Source organism: Rana temporaria, chromosome 11 (genome assembly GCF_905171775.1).
Source record: "Rana temporaria chromosome 11, aRanTem1.1, whole genome shotgun sequence".
Classification (NCBI taxonomy): Eukaryota; Metazoa; Chordata; class Amphibia; order Anura; family Ranidae; genus Rana; species Rana temporaria.
Genome location: NC_053499.1, coordinates 47,012,250 through 47,033,586, shown reverse-complemented (window position 1 = coordinate 47,033,586; position 21,337 = coordinate 47,012,250). Strand labels below are relative to the sequence as shown.

The 21,337-nt window shown below is 39.3% G+C and overlaps 1 protein-coding gene across 1 annotated transcript in view; it reads right to left on the bottom strand.

Annotated features, from left to right (window-relative positions):
• Positions 1–1,280: 1,280 nt before the first annotated feature.
• LOC120917303 (mucin-5B-like) overlaps positions 1,281–21,337 on the bottom strand; it is an 83,122-nt gene continuing 63,065 nt past the window's right edge. Inside the window, 19 exon segments of the mRNA XM_040328506.1 lie at positions 1,281–1,752; positions 3,068–3,230; positions 3,798–3,869; positions 5,663–5,734; positions 6,355–6,426; positions 6,953–7,024; positions 7,661–7,732; positions 8,531–8,602; positions 9,617–9,691; positions 10,207–10,278; positions 10,916–10,987; positions 11,376–11,447; positions 12,081–12,152; positions 13,143–13,214; positions 14,567–14,641; positions 15,020–15,091; positions 16,452–16,509; positions 17,587–17,715; positions 19,693–19,791. Coding sequence (XP_040184440.1) covers positions 1,506–1,752; positions 3,068–3,230; positions 3,798–3,869; positions 5,663–5,734; positions 6,355–6,426; positions 6,953–7,024; positions 7,661–7,732; positions 8,531–8,602; positions 9,617–9,691; positions 10,207–10,278; positions 10,916–10,987; positions 11,376–11,447; positions 12,081–12,152; positions 13,143–13,214; positions 14,567–14,641; positions 15,020–15,091; positions 16,452–16,509; positions 17,587–17,715; positions 19,693–19,791 — 1,710 coding nt within the window. The 3' untranslated portion in view covers positions 1,281–1,505.

Here is a 21,337-nt window from a genome sequence, read left to right as displayed (position 1 = left end):
TGGTATCAATGTTTGTCCCGCACTCTGCTACTGTGTCAGTAAGTTTCTGGTGGTGGATGAATTTGTCTGCAGTGGATTTCAAACATGGCTGCCTTTGTTAATCTCCAAAATATGGTGGATTGATGGGACTAATAATTTTCATAATAAGTGTAGCGTAATGCTCCCATTGAGTAGGCGCTATGTGTTAAATTTTAGTTGTCTGAGCTGTAGTTTAGCTCAGAAGGCTTATGCTAAATTGTTGGTTCTGTTTCAGTTCAGCTGGGTTGCACAATTTTCCCCTTGACGGTGGGTGTCGCTGTTACCACAGGTCAAGGTTGGAAAGGCAGTAGGCTGGATGCATTGGGTATCTCTTTCCCAGAAGCAGCTCAGGGGGCATGGTCAACCTGCTGTGCATTCTGGGGAGGGGTACTTAAGGGACAAACACCATTTTGGCAGGGTCTTCGGATCCTAACCTCATGGCCCTCCTGGCCTCAGGGATGTGTGCGCTGTTTCGTAGCCTCTGGGCCGGCTGGTCCAAGGCCTCGCAACTGAGAGTAGGCCCAGGAGTTTCTGGGGCCTACTAATCCAGGGATGGTCCTTCACTATCTTACCTACGGGAGGAAGCTGAACCTGTAGGATTCAATTGAAGGACGTATCCTGGCAAATTTACCTCGCTCTGCTGCCGGCCTGGCTGAAAGATTCTTGCCACCGTGAGTTGTGTACTTTACTGGAACTATACAAAGTGTGCGAGTGGTTACACTATCTTGTGGCAGAAGATCGTGGGACGGCCTGACAACACTTATCAAGTCTGTGGCAGAGACTTTGACGAGCTTCGCACCAGCTTCTAGGTCAGTGAGAGTAGGCCTATCTGGTGGTTGCCGAAATCCAGCGTGGAACTGAATTAATTCTCTGGATCTAAGTTGTACCCGTAATCCACAAAGCAAACCTGTACCTGAGTCTTCCCCCATCCCTCTACCCCGCTGTTGGAGAACTTTGTTCAATAAAAACCTTGAAAGAGACTTCATGTTTGGTGCAGACATTTTTGTGGACAACTCTTTAAGGAGAACCCTTGAGATGAGCACATGGTAAGGTAACGACAGGCCCAAATCTAAACCAGCAGCTCCTTCGGGGGTAGTGCTACATAAGGATAAGGTCCTTTGTGCTTTCTTCTATGCTACTGCATTTCTAATGAGATCAACGGGTATTTGGTGTACTCACTGAAAATGTTTAGTCTGAAGTGAAAAAATGCAGCCACCTTTTCTGAATGACAGTGGTAAACGGTAATATAATAACCACGCATGTTTCTTGCTTTGACATTTAATAAAATCTACATTTAAAACATCACAGAATAGTATAGTAAGAATGTAGCCACTCTTATTCAATAAAAAGCATGCATTGTTGTAAGTAAACAGTACGAAAATTTGGAAATATTACATTCTACAAAACTACTAAAAACTGTAAAGCTATCATGAAGTTTTGAATAAGCAATGGCAGAGGCTCATGCTGACGTCTTCCAGGTATCAGGATTAGACTTCATTGCTGTAACTTCCACGTTGTATACTTTTCCGCTTATTTCCGGAGAAACTTCCCGATGCAACAGAAGGACTATTGGGTGTACAGAAAGCACTAACGCAACCACATCTGATCACATTGGTGTAAGTGTAGGCAATGCGAGCTCCATTAGCACAGATCATTTCAACAGTCATCTTTCCAACTTCAAGCTCTGAGCAACATGAACATGAGTGCTCCATGCTCCTGGTAGCCATAGAGTACCTAAACAGTGAAAAGTAATATAATTAACAAAAGGAAGTGCATAACAAGGATAGGACAGATTCCATCAAACTCTTTTATTAAAAACGGCTATGCCCAACTAATAATTTTTTTTAAACGCTTAATAAGCAAACCACATTTCTTAACATATAAGCAAAGTATAACAAACATTACTTTAAAACAGAAACAAATTAAAGATTGTTGAGCTTTGAAGGCACTAAAACCTGTAATCAATTGTGTATCTGTGGAAACACCTAAAGCCCAACTCCCGGCAAAAACAATTTTTACATGCAGTGAGGCTGTGCCTGCCCGAGTCAACCGCTCGTTTTGTCCAGAGGAGAGGAGAAAGCTGTATACTCACCTAATCCTCCGTCAAATGGCACTCCCCCACAATCTAGCGGTGGGCTGTTCTTGATGTCCTTGTGTCCAGAGCAGGTCTATGGGCGTGATGACATAAGGAACAGTCCACCACACACGACCGCTAGATCACTATGTTAGTCTATGTGCCCATAGGCATTTAGAGGAGCTTGGAGGCAGAAAAAAACATTGCCAGCTCGTCCAGGAGCAGCAGCATTTTGCAAAACAAAACGCCATGTGTAAACATGTTAAGGCTAGGTGCGTCAAGCGTTACTACATTTCAATGGTCAAAATAAATTATTATTATGGCCAATAAAATTAATTATAGCCCAAGAGCTTAATGTGCGTAAACGCACCTAGGCACACAATTTTTCTGCCAAACGCACATTTGTGCATGGGGCCACAGGCTTACAAATCTTTGGATAAAAGATAAAACAAATAACACAAAAGTATTATAATGGTGTACAGAGATGGATTCAAAATGGGTCAGGCCATCCCTTCCATTGATTAATAAGGATAGAAAAAGGCACAGAGAAACTATTCCATTTGTATTGTCTGCACCAACATGGGTTCATCATGCACCAACCATCTACAAGTAGATCCACTCTTAAAAAGTGACAGGCAAGTGCACAGCTTTGACCAATTGCTTTATTCCCTGGTTTACTTGGAAAACATGAAGATTAAAGCTGGGCACTTGCACATCCACCAGGCCTTAGCCTGCTGCTTGGATTGACTTGTGAATGATCCAGCTCTGACTGTGTAATTAGCCGTTTGCCTGCATTTTAGCCTTAAGGACCCATGCACTGTTATTTGTGGCAAAATGAATGGGCTAAATGCAATGCATGCTAACATACAACACAATGCACTATAATGTGTGTACAGTAAAGCCTCAGTGTTAAGCACTCTAAGCACCCTAGTGAACTCATTAAACACTAAAAAAGTAACCAAACATTGGACTTACATAGAAGTTCCCATGCAGGGGCCTCCACAGTATGTGAGTTCCACTGTCGCAACACAGTCATTTTCTTTCAGAACAGTAACATTTCTCTGAACACCGCAGTCAGGCACTTTAGGTGTTGGTGTGACTGAATATCCTGGTACATTGGGAGGTGGTGTGGTGGAGTCTGTTGAAAAATAGAAAATCTTTATTTAACATTTCCATATAACATGGAAGGCGAGATTGTTATTAAAATTGCAAGTATAGACACAGAAAAATCAAGTATTTTAAATGCTTACTTGCAGCATTTTTATTTTCTATTCTACAATTGTATTCACCCGTAATATGGCCCTCATCTCCCTACATAGCTTTTAATATAGCATCCAGAGGATCAGTGAAGGGGACCACTATAGAGTGTACAGCTATCAGTCTGAGATGGTGGTGCCCAGCAGAAGAGCCAGGTTTGTACATACCGTACATAAGATGTGTATACATGCATAATCTTCCTAAAATTATGCTGAATGCACATACTGTAAAATCCTTTGGGAATATTGTTGTTGAATTAGTGATCCAATGACAGGGCATATTTTATGTCTAGTTTATTGTAATATAACAAGAAAAAAACTAGGGCTCTCTCTTGTTTGTTTCAGGAAGGAAACAAATATTTCCATAAACTATGACAAAACCACTCATATATGTGTCACTGAAGCTGTTGTTTTGCTTTGAACATGAATTAATTTTTTTGATGACATACCTTTTCCTCCAGGCACCTTAGGTGATGGTGTGACTGATGATCCTGGTACATTGGGAGGTGGAGTGCTGAGATCTGTTGAAAAAGAGAAAATCATGATTTAACATTTCCATATAATATGGAAGGTGCGATTATTGCATTGGTTAAAGAGAACCTGTCACCACCTTAAAATTGTAAGGAAAGGCACAGAAAAATCAAGTATTTTAAATGCTTAGGCCTCATCTACAAGGAGCAATACGATCTGTACCCTGCGCAGGAACATGTTTACCCACACAGGGATGGAAAGGTGTTCCATCTATTGGGATGCTGGGGCTGTGTCCCAATGTGACATCAACATGGATGTGTGTTCCAAACTCACTCAGGGTGCATTTGGGGCCATGCACCTGCACCTGAACGGACATAATATTGTGTCCATGCAGTCACTGCGTCCCAATAGACAACAATAGGACCACTGGCACAGGGATGCATGCGACAACAATTTTATATTCGCTTGTAATATGTTTCTAATCCTCCTACATAAATGTACTGTATATACTCGAGTATAAGCCGAGTCTTTCAGCACATTTTTTTTGTGCTGAAAATGCCCCCCATGGCTTATACTCGAGTCACCTTTTTGTGCCTGATCTCCCGGACTTTTGGGACCCTGTACCGGCCGGCCATAGGTCCCCTGGACCCCAAACCTAGCACATATGTAGCACCACAAGTGTGCAAAGTTTGTTGTCCGGGGTACCAACAGCTGGGGAGCACCGATATTTCAAACCCGGGCACCCCTTCTATAGACTCCCATGTTAAATGGTCACTTCTCCGGGGGAATTTGGGGACCCAGTACCGGCCTGTCATAGGTCTCCTGGACACATGTAGCCCCATTTCTCCTTTACAAGTGTGCAAAGTTTGTTGTCTTGAGAACCTACGGCTGGTGAGCACCAATTTTTCAAAGCTGGGCTCCCCTTCTATAGACTCCCATGTTAAATGTCAGTCTAGTCATGGACACAGTGAGGCATGGGCATAGTGAGGCTTTGACACAGTGAGGCATGGACACAGTGAGGCATGGGCACAGTGAGGCATGGGCACAGTGAGACATGGACACAGTGAGGCATGCATATGGACACAGTGAGGCAAAGTGAGGCACAGCGAGACATGCAGATGGACACCCTAGGCTTATACTCGAGTCAATACGTTTTCCTATTTTTAGTGGTAAAATTAGGTGCCTCGGCTTATATTCGGGTCGGCTTATACTCGAGTATATACGGTATATAACATCCAGAGGAGCTGTCACCACCTTAAAATTTTAAGTAAAAGCACAGCAAAATTAAGTATTTAACTTTGCATTCTTATTTTCTATTGACAATTTTCTATTCACTTTTAATATGGCTCTAATCTCCCTACCATAGGCGTGTGCACAGGGTGTGCCAGGTGTGCCTGAGCACACCCTAATCACCCTGTGTGGTACAGATTTCCCCTGTTTAAACCCCTGATATTTCACCAAAACCCCCTAACAGGGCTCCTAAAAAAAATTGTAATAAATAAAATAAAAATTAAAACTACAGACACTGTCCACTGCCCTACTGACACTGTCCACTGCTCTGCTATACTGTATGTACACATGCATGTGTGTTTGAGCTTTAGGGTGCACACCCTAATGCAATAGGCTGCACACCTGGCAATATTGTTGTTAAAATAATGATGTGGTGACAGGGTCACTTTTATGTCCAGTTTATTGTAATATTAGAATACAAAAAATGTAAGGCTATATCTTGATTGTTTCGGGAAGGAAAATAATATTGCCTAACTATGATAAAACCACTCATATTTGTGTCACTGAAGCTGGTATTTTGTGTTGAACATGTAACAAAGTTGTGATGACATACCATATACTCCAGGCACCTTAGGTGTTGGTGTGACTAATAATCCTGGTACATTGGGAGGTGGAGTGCTGGAGTCTGGTGAAACATAGAAAATTGTTATTTAACATTTACATATAATATGGAAGGTGAGCTTATTATATTGGCAAAAACTAAAAGTAAAGACATAGGAAATCAAAATATTTAAATGCTAGCTTGCAGCATTTCTATTTTCTATTAACAAAGTTATATTCACTTTTATTGTGACTTTAATCTCCCTACATAACGTTTATACAGCATCCAAAGAAGCAGTGATGGGGAACACTGTAGAGCAGTGATGGCAATCTCTGCAGTGTAGTTAAGCAATTTAGTTCCAAAACATCTGGGCTGCCATCACTGCTATAGAGTAAAGGGCTTTGAGCCGGCGGAGACTGCTGACATCTCATCCAAGATGGTGGGCCCAGCAGCAGAACCAGGTAATGCACATACATAACATGTTTACAAATGCATTACTTTGGTAGAAATGTGTTGACTCCATATAATCTTGTGGGATATTGTTGTTGAAATTAATGATGTGGTAACATGGTCTCTTTTATGTCCAGTGTATTGTAATATTTGATTATAAAATGTAAGGCTATCACTTGTTTGTTTCAGGAAAGAAAATAACATTTGTGTCGCTGAAACTGGTGTTTTGCTTTGAACAAGTTGGAATGACATACCTTTTCCTCCAGGCACCTTAGGTGTTGGTGTGACTGATGATCCTGGTACACTGGGAGGTGGAGTGTTGGAGTCTGTAGAAACATAGAAATGTGTTATTTAACATTTCCATATAACATGGAAGGTGAGATTATTATATTGGTTAACGAGAACCTGTCACCACCTTAAAACTGAAAGTAAGGGCACAGGAAATTAAAATACCAGTAGTTATATGCTAACTTGCAACATTTTTATTTTCTATTAACAATGTTATATTCACTTTTAATATGACTCTAATCTCCCTTCATAACTTTTATATAGCATCCAGAGGGACAGAAAAGGGGAACACTATAGAGTGTACAGCTATTCACATGCTTATCATGTGTACATATGTTACATTCCTAAAAAAAATGTTGCATGGAAACACTGTATAATATTATGGGAATATCGTTGTTGAGATGAATAACTTTCCAAGTTATTGTAATATTTTTTTTTTTTTTAAAGCTATCACTTGTTTGATTCAGAAAGGAAAAGAATATTGTCTGAACTATGAAAAAAACATATTTTTATTACTGAAACTGGTGTTTTGCTTTGAGTATGAAAAAAGTTTTGATGGCGTACCATTTCCTCCAGGTCCCCCATGTGATGGTGTGACTGATGATCCTGGTACATTGGGATGTGGTGTGCTGAGGTCTGTTGAAAAGAGAAAAACATGATTTAACATTTCCATGTAATATGGAAGGTGTGATTTTTATATTGGTTAAAGAGAACCTGTCACCAGTTTAAAATTGTGCATCCCCATGTCGGCAAAACACAGCTCAACATGGGGAACGCATGTAATCACCCCATATGAACAAGGCCTTACTTGCACCATTTTATTTTATATTAACAATTTTATATTTCCTTGAAATATGACTCATAATCTACATAACATTTATACAGCATCCAGAAGAGCAGCGTAGGGGAACACTATAGAGTATAGAGCTTTGAGACTGCTGACATCTCAGCTAAGATGGTGGCGCCCAGCAGCAGATCCAGGTAATGCACATACATAACATGTTTCCAAATGCATAACGTTGGTAGAAATATGTTTACTGCACATTCCATATATTCTTGTGGGAATATTGTTGTTGAAATGAATGATGTAGTGACAGGGTCTCTTTTATGTCCAGTTTATTGTAATATTAGATACAAAAATGTAAGGCTATCACTTGTTTATTTTTCAAGACGGAAAATAATATGTTGCCTAATCTATGACAAAACCACTCATATTTGTGTCACTGAAGCTGGTGTTTTGCTTTGAACATGAAAAAAGTTATGATGACCTACCATATACTCCAGGCACCTTAGGTGATGGTGTGACTGATGATCCTGGTACATTGGGAGGTGGAGTGTTGGAGTCTGTAGAAACATAGACATTTTTTATTTAACATTTCTATATAATATGGAAGGTGAGATTATTATATTGGTTAAAGAGAACCTGTCACCACCTTAAAACTGCAAGTAAGGGCACAGGAAATTAAAATACCAGTAGTTATATGCTAACTTGCAACATTTTTATTTTCTATTAACAATGTTATATTCACTTTTAATATGACTCTAACCTCTCTACATAACTTATATATATATATACAAAAACATAGAATATCCAGGCTCAAACTTACCGACCAATCAGCAACCAAGCTGATTGGTAAGCCAACTGAGCCTGGATATTCTATGTTTTTGTATGTATATGCGCCCATTCCAGTGCTCCTTATTGTATAAACCAGTCATAGGTAGGGGCAGTGACTTTTGTTTATTGATAACTTTTATATAGCATCCAGAGGAGTAGCGAAGTGGAACACTAGAATGTACTAGTGTCTGCCGGGGCGCTGACATCACATCCAAGATGGTGGCAACCAACAGCGGACCCAGATATTCACATGTATATCATATGTACATATGTATAACATTCCTAAAAATATGTTGACTGCATACACTGTACATTCTTATGGGAATATTGTTGTTGAAATTAATGACGTGGTGTCAGGATCTGTTTTTATGTCCAGTTTATTGTAATATTGTAATAAAAAAATGTAAAGCTGTCACTTATTTGATTCAGGAAGTAAAAGAATATTGCCTGAACTATGACAAAACCATATTTGTATCACGAAAACTGGTGTTTTGCTTTGAGCATGTAAAAAAGTTTTGATGACCTACCATTTCCTCCAGGTCCTCCATGTGATGGTGTGACTGATGATCCTGGTACATTGGGAGGTGGTGTGCTGAGGTCTGTTGAAAAGAGAAAATCATTTAATAACATTTTCATGTAATATGGAAGGTGAGATTTTTTTCATTGGTTAAAGAGAACCTGTCACCGTCTTAAAATTACAAATAAAGACACATTAAAATCAAGTATTTTATATACTTAGATCTCGTTTACACTGAGCGATCACATCTGTACTCCATGATATATGTTTACTCGCATAGGGATGCAACGGTGTTCCATGCATCCCAATGCAGGTAGTCCCATTCATGTCCATTGGGACACATCGGCTGCACTGACACAGCTCCTGTGTCCCAATTTGACATTCCTGTGGATGTGGATATGGTGGGGGTGTGTGTCCTCCAACTCCCCCAGAGTGCATTCGGGTCTGTGCACCCACACTCTAGAAGATGTCACTTTAGCAGCAGCAGCTGTGTCTGTGCAGCCACTGTGTCCCAATAGACAGCAATGGAACTTCTGCCATGGAAATGCACACAAAAATTGTGCATCCCCATGCCGACAAAACACAACTCTACACGGGGAACACATGTAATCACCCCATATGAACAAGGCCTTACTTGCACCATTTTATTTGATATTAACAATTTTATATTTCCTTGAAATATGACTCATAACCTACATAACATTTATACAGCATCCAGAAGAGCAGCGTAGGGGAACACTATAGAGTATAGAGCTTTGAGACTGCTGACATCTCAGCTAAGATGGTGGCGCCCAGCAGCAGATCCAGGTAATGCACATACATAACATGTTTCCAAATGCATAACTTTGGTAGAAATATGTTTACTGCACATTCCATATATTCTTGTGGAAATATAGTTGTTGAAATGAATGATGTAGTGACAGGGTCTCTTTTATGTCCAGTTTATTGTAATATTAGATTAAAATATGTAAGGCTATCACTTGTTTGTTTCAAGAAGGAAAATAATATGTTGCCTGAACTATGACAAAACCACTCATATTTGTGTCACTGAAGCTGGTGTTTTGTTATGAACATGAAAAAAGTTACGATGACCTACCTTTTCCTCCTCCAGGCACCTTAGGTGTTGGTGTGACTGATGATCCTGGTACATTGGGAGGTGGAGTGTTGGAGTCTGTAGAAACATAGAAATGTGCTATTTAAGATTTACATATAATATGGAAGGTGCGATTCGTATGTTGGTTAAAGAGAACCTGTCATCACCTTAAAATTGCAAGTAAAGGCACAGAAAAATTAAGTATATGCTAACTTGCAGCATTTTTATTTTCTATTAAAAATGTTATATTCACTTTTAATATGACTCTAATCTCCCTACATAACTTTTATATAGCATCCAGAGGGATAGAAAAGGGGAACACTATAGAGTGTACAGCTATTCACATGCATATCATGTGTACATATGTTACATTCCTAAAGAAAATGTTGAATGGAAACACTGTATAATATTATGGGAATATCGTTGTTGAAATGAATAACTTTCCAAGTTATTGTGATATTTTAATTTTTTTAAAGCTATCACTTGTTTGATTCAGGAAGGAAACGAATATTGTCTGAACTATGAAAAAAACATATTTTTATTACTGAAACTGGTGTTTTGCTTTGAGTATGAAAAAAGTTTTGATGGCGTACCATTTCCTCCAGGTCCCCCATGTGATGGTGTGACTGATGATCCTGGTACATTGGGATGTGGTGTGCTGAGGTCTGTTGAAAAGAGAAAAACATTATTTAACATTTCCATGTAATATGGAAGGTGTGATTTTTATATTGGTTAAAGAGAACCTGTCACCAGTTTAAAATTGTGCATCCCCATGTCGGCAAAACACAGCTCTACACGGGGGAACCCCTGTAATCACCCCATAAGAACAAGGCCTTACTTGCACCATTTTATTTGATATTAAAAATGTTATATTTCCTTGAAATATGACTCATAACCTACATAACATTTATACAGCATCCAGAAGAGCAGCGTAAGGGAACACTATAGAGTATAGAGCTTTGAGACTGCTGACATCTCGGCTAAGATGGTGGCGCCCAGCAGCAGATCCAGGTAATGCACATACATAACATGTTTCCAAATGCATAACGTTGGTAAAAATATGTTTACTGCACATTCCATATATTCTTGTGGGAATATTGTTGTTGAAATTAATGATGTAGTGACAGGGTCTCTTTTATGTCCAGTTTATTGTAATATTAGATACAAAAATGTAAGGCTATCACTTGTTTATTTTTCAAGACGGAAAATAATATGTTGCCTGAACTATGACAAAACCACTCATATTTGTGTCACTGAAGCTGGTGTTTTGCTTTGAACATGAAAAAAGTTATGATGACATACCATATACTCCAGGCACCTTAGGTGATGGTGTGACTGATGATCCTGGTACATTGGGAGGTGGAGTGTTGGAGTCTGTAGAAACATAGAAATGTGCTATTTAATATTTACATATAATTTGGAAGGTGCGATTCGTATGTTGGTTAAAGAGAACCTGTCATCACCTTAAAATTGCAAGTAAAGGCACAGAAAAATAAAGTATATGCTTACTTGCAGCATTTTTATTTTCTATTAAAAATGTTATATTCACTTTTAATATGACTCTAATCTCCCTACATAACTATTATTGTTGTTGAAATGAATAACTTTCCAAGTTATTGTAATATTTTTTTTCTTTTTTTTAAAGCTATCACTCGTTTGATTCAGGATAGAAAAGAATATTGTCTTAACTATGAAAAACACGTATTTTTATTACTGAAACTGGTGTTTTGCTTTGAGTATGAAATAAGTTTTGATGGCGTACCATTTCCTCCAGGTCCCCCATGTGATGGTGTGACTGATGATCCTGGTACATTGGGATGTGGTGTGCTGAGGTCTGTTGAAAAGAGAAAAACATGATTTAACATTTCCATGTAATATGGAAGGTGTGATTTTATATTGGTTAAAGAGAACCTGTCACCAGTTTAAAATTGTGCATCCCCATGTCGGCAAAACACAGCTCTACACGGGGAACGCATGTAATCACCCCATATGAACAAGGCCTTACTTGCACCATTTTATTTGATATTAAAAATGTTATATTTCCTTGAAATATGACTCATAACCTACATAACATTTATACAGCATCCAGAAGAGCAGCGTAGGGGAACACTATAGAGTATAGAGCTTTGAGACTGCTGACATCTCAGCTAAGATGGTGGCGCCCAGCAGCAGATCCAGGTAATGCACATACATAACATGTTTCCAAATGCATAACGTTGGTAGAAATATGTTTACTGCACATTCCATATATTCTTGTGGGAATATTGTTGTTGAAATTAATGATGTAGTGACAGGGTCTCTTTTATGTCCAGTTTATTGTAATATTAGATAAAACTGAGAGGCTATCACTTGTTTATTTTTCAAGACGGAAAATAATATGTTGCCTGAACTATGAAAAAAACACTCATATTTGTGTCACTGAAGCTGGTGTTTTGCTTTGAACATGAAAAAAGTTATGATGACATACCATATACTCCAGGCACCTTAGGTGATGGTGTGACTGATGATCCTGGTACATTGGGAGGTGGAGTGTTGGAGTCTGTAGAAACATAGAATTTTTAACATTTCCATACAATATGGAAGGTGAGATTCTTATGTTGGTTAAAGAGAACCTGTCACTGCCTTAATATTACAAGCAATGCCCTGTACACACGATCGGTTCATCCGATGAAAACGGACCGATGGATTTTTTTCATCAGATATCCGATGAAGCTAACTTTCATCAGTCTTGCCTACACACCATCAGTTAAAAATCCGTTCGTGTCAGAACGCAGTGACGTAAAACACTGCGACGTGCTGAGAAAAATGAAGTTCAATGCTTCCGAGCATGCGTCGACTCGATTCTGAGCATGCATGGATTTTTAACCGATGGACTTGCCCACAGACGATCGTTTTTTTCTATAGTTTTTTAAACCATCAGATATTTTTAAAACAGGTTCTAAGTTTTTCACCGATGGGAAAAAAAACGATGGGGCCCACTCACGATCGGTTCATCCATCGGACCGTTTTCATCAGACGAACCGATCGTGTGTACGGGTCATAAAAGCACAGAAAAATTAAGTATTTAAATGCTTACTTGCAGCATTTTTATTTTATATTAACAATTTTATATTCACTTTTAATATGACTCTAATCTCCCTACATAACTTTTATATAGCATCCAGAGGAGTAGCGAAGGGGAACACTATAGAGTGTACAGCTATGAGTCTGCTGGGGCTGCTAACATCACGTCCAAGATGGTGGCGTTCAGCAGCAGACCCAGGTATTCACATGCATATCATGTGTACAAATGTATGACATTCCTGAAAAATTGTTGAATAGACACACTGTATAATATTATGGAAATATCAATGCTGAAATGAATGATTTGGTGACAGAAACTCTTTTATGTCCAGTTCATTGTAATTTTGGAATTTAAAAAAAAAATGTAAAGCTGTCACTTATTTGATTTAGGAAGGAAAAGAATATTGCCTGAACTATGACAAAACCGTGTTTTGCTTTGAGCATGAACATTTTTTTGATGGCTTACCATTTCCTCCAGGTCCCCCATGTGATGGTGTGACTGATGATCCTGGTACATTAGGAGGTGGTGTACTGAGGTCTGTTGAAAAGAGAAAATTATTTGTTAAAATTTCCATGTAATATGGAAGGGGAGATTTTTATATTGGTTAAAGAGAACCTGTCACCAGCTTAAAATTGCAAGTAAAGACACATTAAAATCTATTTATTTTTTATGCTTAGGTCTCGTTTGCACTGAGCAATCACATCTGTGCCCCATGTAGGGACATGTTTACTCACATAGAGATGCACAGGTGTTCCATGCATCCCCATGCAGGTAGTCCCATTCATGTCTATTGGGACACATCGGCTGCACTGACACAGCTCCTGTGTCCCAATTTGACATTCCTGTGGATGTGGGTGCGTGTCCTCCAACTCACCCAGAGTACATTCAGGGCTGTGCACCCGCACTCAAGCGGATGTTGTTTTAGCAGCAGCAGCAGCAGCAGCTGTGTCTGTGCAGCCACTGTGTCCCAATAGACAGCAATGGGACTTTTGCCACGGAAATGCACACAAAAATTGTGCATCCCCATGCTGGCAAAACAAAGCTCTACATAGTGAACACATGTAATCACCCCATATAAACAAGGTCTTACTTGCACCATTTTATTTTCTATTAACAATTTTATATTCGCTTGAAATATGACTCACAACATACATAACATTAATACAGCATCCAGAGGAGCAGCATAGGGGAACACTATAGAGTAGGGTTGTCAAACTCAATTTCATCGTGGGCCACATCAGCATTATGATTGTCCTCAAAAAGGCCGGTTGTATCTGTAAGATTAGCGCATCCCCTCCCCTTACATTAGATGTCAAGAGCCACCCCACCATCAGAAATTTAGTCCCCTACTCTCCCTTACATCACAGTGCACCCCCTTTCCTTATGCTGCTACTGGGAAGAAGCTGGATGCATTGCTTGAAAGCAGAAAGTAGGGGTCTGGAGGAGGACCAGAGGAGGGCTGGAGCTCTCCTGCAGCTGCAGGAGAGGTGCGAGGGCCACGTGAAATGGCCTGGAGTGCCGGGTTCGGCCCTCGGGCCTTGTGTTTGACACCTGTGCTATAGAGTAAAGGGCTTTGAGACTGCTGACATATCAGCTAAGATGGTGGTGCCCAGCAGCAGATCCAGGTAATGCACATAGATTACATGTTTGCAAATGCATAACTTTGGTAGAAATATGTTGACTGCACATTCCATATATTCTTGTGGAAATATAGTTGTTGAAATGAATGATGTGGTGACAGGGTCTCTTTTGTGTTCAGTTTATTGTAATATTAGATTAAAAAATGTAAGGCTATCACTTGTTTGTTGGAACTATGACAAAACCACTCATATTTGTGTCACTGAAGCTGGTGTTTTGCTATGAACATGAAAAAATAACTGATGACCTACCTTTTCCTCCTCCAGGCACCTTAGGTGATGGTGTGACTGATGATCCTGGTACATTGGGAGGTGGAGTGTTGGAGTCTGTAGAAACATAGAAATGTGCTATTTAACATTTACATATAATATGGAAGGTGTGATTCGTATGTTGGTTAAAGAGAACCTGTCATCACTATAAAATTGCAAGTAAAGGCACAGAAAAATTAAGTACCGTATATGCTTACTTGCAGCTTTTCTATTAAAAATGTTATATTCACTTTTAATATGACTCTAATCTCCCTACATAACTATTATTGTTGTTGAAATGATTAACTTTCAAAGTTATTGTAATACTTTTTTTTTTCTTAAAAGCTATCACTTCAGGAAAGAAAAGAATATTGTCTGAACTATGAAAAAAAAACATATTTTTATTACTGAAACTGGTGTTTTGCTTTGAGTATGAAATAAGTTTTGATGGCGTACCATTTCCTCCAGGTCCCCCTGGTGATGGTGTGACTGATGATCCTGGTATATTGGGATGTGGTGTGCTGAGGTCTGTTGAAAAGAGAAAAACATTATTTAACATTTCCATGTAATTTGAAAGGTGTGATTTTATATTGGTTAAAGAGAACCTATCACTAGTTTAAAATTGCAAGTAAACACACATTAAAATCAAATATTTTAGATGCTAAGTTCTCATTTACACTGAGCAATCACATCTGTGCCCCCTGTAGGAACATGTTTACTTGCATAGGGATGCATAGGTGTTCCATGCATCCCCATGCAGGTAGTCCCATGTATACCCATTGCAAATACTTAAACTGACCCAGAGTGCTTAAAGGGGTTGTAAAGGTAAACAATGTTTTTTCCTAAATAGCTTCCTTTACCTTAGTGCAGTCCTCCTTCACTTACCTCATCCTTCGATTTTGCTTTTAAACGTCGTTATTTCTTCTGAGAAATCCTCACTTCCTGTTCTTCTGTCTGTAACTCCACACAGTAATGTGAGGCTTTCTCCCTGGTGTGGAGTGTCGTGCTCGCCCCCTCCCTTGCACAAAAGGAGAGTCAGGACACACAGCTCCTTTCTCTATCTGCAATGTAGAGAGCGTCCTGACTCTCCTGTAGTCCAACGGAGGGGGCACTCCACACCAGGGAGAAAGCCTCACATTACTGTGTGGAGTTACAGACAGAAGAACAGGAAGTGAGGATTTCTCAGAAGAAATAAGGACATTTAAAAGCAAAATCGAAGGATGAGGTAAGTGAAGGAGGACTGCACTAAGGTAAAGGAAGCTATTTAGGATTTTTTTTTTTTACCTTTACAACCCCTTTAAGGGCTGGGCGGATTCATATTAGGAGTAACAGCTGTGTCTGTGCAGCCACTAAGTCCCAATAGACAGCAATGGAACTTCTGCCACGGAAATGCACACAGAAATGCACACATCCCCATGCTGGCAAAACACAAATCTGCATGGCGAATGCATGTAGTCACCCCATATTAACGAAGCCTCACTTGCAGCATTTTTATTTTCTATTAACAATTTTATATCTGCTTGAAATATGATTCTTATCTCCCTACATAACATTTATTCAGCATTCAGAGGAGCAGCGAAGGAGAACACTATAAAGTATAAGGTTTTGAGCCTGCTGAGACTGCTGACATCTCATCTAAGTTGGTAGCCCCCAGCAGCAGATCCAGGTATGCACATACATAACATGTGCCCGCATTCATCATGTTCCTAAAAATATGTTGACTGTACATACTATATAATTTTACGGGAATATTGTTGTTATTGTTGTTGAAATTAATAATGGCTGGGTCTCTATTATGTCGAGTTTGGTGTAATATTACAGTAGAAAATATAAGGGTTTCACTTGTTAATTTCTGGAAGGAAAAGAAAATTGTCTGTTTGTGACATACCATATCCTACAGGTTCACATGTCATGCAGCAGCCATTTGCATCATATCGAACGGTGCTCTAAAAAAGAGAAAGACACACTAAAAGTTACACGTTTGCTTTATTGAATAAAGAAACTCTTCTGTAGCTTACCTAAATACATAGATTTTACCAAAATTCTTAATAATTACATAAGATAGTTCATACCAAGGGTATCATATCCAACAATTTTTTTTAAATGTTTTTGCTTTAACTATACTTAAATAAAATGAATCTCTGAGAATAAATAAGGTCAGTTATGACCATGGACCCTTTTCGCTATTGTTATGTTCAACTGCTCACCAATAAAAAATAATAATAATGAAAATGCCATAAATCTATCCTCTATTTTGTAGACGATATAACTTTTCTGAAAACCAATCAATATACACTTGTTGTTGTTTTTTTTCTTTTTTGCTTCTTTACCTTAATTCATAGTGTTTGGTTTGGTTTGATTAATATGATGTTAAACATTTTCTATGTCAACCTGCTATCCATCTTAGTTGGGCCTCTGAGGCCGCGTACACACGGTCGGTCCAAACCGATGAAAACGGCCTGAAGTCCAGTTTCATCGGTTCAAACCAACCGTGTGTACGGCCCATCGATCTGTTGTCCTTCGGACAAAAATGACAAAAATTGCTTTAAAATCGAACCGATGGATGGCTGACCATCGGTCAAAACCGATGGTTAGTACACAAAAGCATCGGTTCAAAACCCGCGCATGCTCAGAATCAAGTCGACACATGCTTGGAAGCATTGAACTTTGTTTTTTTCAGCACGTCGTGTGTTTTACGTCACGCGTTCTGACCCGATCGGGTTTTGAACTGATGGTGTGTACGCACATCAGACCATCGGTCTGCTTCAGCGGTGAACCAATGAAAACAGTCCGTCGGACCATTCTCATCGGATGGATCGACCGTGTGTACGTGGCCTGACTGTTCTGAAGCAGATATCAGAAGTGTCTTATTTGCAAAAGGCAAGGCTGATTATTTCTGACTTTAATTTTATAGCGTGCCGCTAGAAGTCTTAAAGCGGACAGTTTTTTACTTATTTAAAAAAGTGTACAGTAGTCAGTGTTCTTTCTAAAGGCACCAATTTTTTAGATGTTCTTTAACCTACCATGGCACATTTAGTGACATCCAACTGTTGGCAGACCATTTGCACTTTGGTAAGAATAGGGTAGCCATCTTCTTCATTACATTCATAGTAGCTGCATTTGTCACTGGGGGTACTGTACTTCTGACCAACCTAAAACAAAGAGACAGTTTTCCTTGTCAGTTTATTTGTGTCTAAAGGCAAAACAATATTCCAAACTTAGTTTTGGATAGCATATCCACCCATAAACAAACCTAATCCAATATTTTGTAGTTACATCATGAGTTGGGTTAAGAGTAAAAGGAAACATTGGGCTAATTTTTTTTAAATCAAACCGTCACATCTTGTAAATCTAAAGATACGCTAAAGTGGATGTAAACCCACTCTCATCCTTTCTAAAATACTGCCATAGTGCTGATCTATAAGGATATAGATGCCTCCTGCATGTATCCTCACCTGTCAAATGTCTCCCCTCTGTCTGTTATAAGAACTGAAAAACTGCAGATTCTGTGGGTGGATCTGTTGTCTGGAGCTTTGTGGATGGAGTCGTGATTTCAGTAGACTCCCCACCCCCCCTCTACACTCCCCTTGTCAATGATCACTAACATCCAGTCAAAATCCAGAAAAGTAACTACATGACTTCAGAAAAGGAGTGGGGGTGGGAATTAAAAAATAATGCCTGTCTCCAGGCTAGTGCATGAGATATGTGTATAGAAGGGAAGGGTTAAAGGGGAAAATGTGCGCTTGGTAAAATAGATAAAATGAAATAAAAAATATATTGATAATCCCTGAGGGTAATATCAATAATCCCTGAAAGTGTCCTGCAGCTAAACACTAAAACCTTGATACCAAGTCAAAAGAAACATATATACAAACAGTGTAGCGCTACACTGTTTGTACATATAGTGCATGAGATATGTAAATAACCTGTCACTTACAGCAAGGAGGCGAACGGACTAAGGTTTTTCTCTGTAAGTCTGTTTTTATTTTACTGAACAATAAAAGAGGATTGCTCAGAGCTGGATTAACTGTGTGGCAGGACTAGGCACAGATGATAGGAAATCTTATACTGTACATTGTGACATCAAAAAATAAATAAAAAAAATTCGGGTTTACATCCACTTTAACATTTATTCTGGGATATATAAACAAAATGAAGGCACGGATTAACTTGCCTTTTCTGGACATATGACATTTTCTTATGTGGTCTCAACTGAAGAAGAGGACCAATGTTCCTGCAGAGCTGCTGATGGCTATCTCTGCTTTAACGTTGTTAGAGGAAATAAATGTAACCCCTTAGTTAATGTCAACATTTAAAGCTGAACTCCAACTTTCTTTTCACCAGAACTGAATGAAATGATCAGTCCCAGAAGGAGTGACATCACAGACACACAAACTTGCTTTTTTACAGCTAAATAATGTAAGATACAGATAAAATGACAGTGGGGTTGTGATGCATTTACATGTCCAATGTATCTGTTGTTTTTTGGAGGAAAAGATGGAGTTCTACTTTAAGTACATGTCTGCTTTAAATGGAACATAAAAGTATGGCTTTTGCACTGTAACCACAGAATGTAGACTCCGTAAATGTTCCTAAAATCTGTGCTTTGTATTGGTACAAATATTGGAAGATGTCAAATAACCCAATGGAAATCAGGCTGACTCCATATGATACTTGTACATTTCAGTCACCTTTACATTTAAAGTTTGAAAAGAGTTGATAAAGCTCTGTTCTTAAAAAAGTAGGACTCTCTGTTCCATAACGATATGGGAAAAACTAGTAGCAAGCTTGAGATGAGCAGTTTTGTCATTCCCGGAGTTTGGATACTAAACATCATTCCCGGAGACAAGAAACTAAACATGCCCTTTTATTATAAAAAGGAAAACAAGAACCTGTTGTAGCCACATCATCTGTCAGCCACAATGTCCCCAGCACAGGTTTGTCATATAGCTGTCTACAACTCCTGATTATTTATGTGAAACTTGAAATTAATGCTTTTATTTAAAAAGAGAGCCTAAAAAAAGCATTAAAAACAATATTTCTGGAAAAATACACAAACACAAGGCACAGTCACACAAATTCAAAATGCTCCAGAAGACATAATTGAATAATATGGGATGGTTATTTACCGCTAGGTTGACATCAGTATTCTGCTCTCCCTTCATAGTACATTGTTTGGCCACACACTCTCCACAGCATTGTCCACTCATTTTTGTGTATTCATAGCCCTGTGAAATTAAGCACACGTAGTAAAGATATAAAATAAAGTTATTACATTTCTGATGAGTGGCCATGTGTTTATACGATTATAGAACTGCATCAATTTGTTTATTTTATATCTACCTAGGTTAGATTCAAAAGTTTGCAGAATATTCTCTATATTTTTTTTTTTATAATTACATTCAATTGGATACCTATCCAGTGAAGATGTTATCGAACGAAATGCATTGGGGAAAAGCTTTTGGCAGTGACGTCGCCCTGCACAGCCGCAATTTCGAACAGCGTGTCAGTCTTATGTTTGATACTTCATCTCTCTATTACACTGTAAGTTCACAAACTGAGGCCCCATACACACGAGAGGATTTATCCGCAGATACGGTCCAGCGGACTGTATCCGCGGATAAATCCTCTCGAGGATTTCAGAAGATTTCTATGCGATGGCGTGTACACACCATCGCATTGAAATCCGCGCTGAAATCCTCTGCCGATGACGTGTCGCGCCGTCGCCGCTATTATGATGCGGCGACGGGCGCGACGCTGTCATATAAGGAATTCCACGCGTGCGTCAAATCATTACGACGCGTGCGGGGAATCCCTTTGGACGGATGGATCCGGTAAGTCTGTACAGATGAGCGGATCCATCCGTTGGAATGGATTCCAGCAGATGGATTTGTTGAGCATGTCAGCAAATATCCATCTGCTGGAAATCCATCCCAGGGGAGATTTATCCGCGGATAAATATCCGACGGAGTGTACACACCATAGAATCTATCCGCAGAAACCCATTTGATGGGATTTATCTGCGGATAGATTCTATGGTGTGTATGGGGCCTAATATAGCAGTTATTTATCAGGTAATGAACTATTGAGTATGTTATTTTTTGCATAACTGAAGTTTGATGTTGGCTGTTCTAATTTACCGATCGGCTTGCAGCCAACATACAGAGTCATCCGATGGCTGGAGCATGGAACATTAACCCCCGTAGTTCAGGTATGTTTAGGTTCAGATTGCTGTATGTATGGCCTATTCTTATGAGACCTCAGGCTCTGGTAAGCAATTTGTGTGCTCATTTGGTGGGTGAAGGTGCACCGAAGTTGATGTAAAGAGTCAGCGGTGGATGCACTTTCGTGGATGATATTTGGTTGGACATTTTAATATGAAAGTTTAGTTGTCTCAATATAATTTGTTGCATGGACACTTCACAGCATTGCACCCAGCACTTTTAACTTATTATTATACATTTATTTTAATTTTAATGTCTTTTGCATACATTTTTACAACACTTAGGCCTAGTACACACGAGAGGATTTATCCGCGGATACGGTCCACCGGACCGTTTCCGCGGATAAATCCTCTCGAGGATTTGCGAGGATTAGGATACGATGGAGTGTACTCACCATCGGATCGAAATCCGCGCCAAAATCCCCTCGCGATGACGTGTGCGCGACGCTGTCATATAAGGAATTCCACGCATGCGTCGAATCATTACGACGCATGCGGGGGATCCCTTCGGACGGATTGATCCGGTGAGTCTGTACAGACCAGTGGATCAA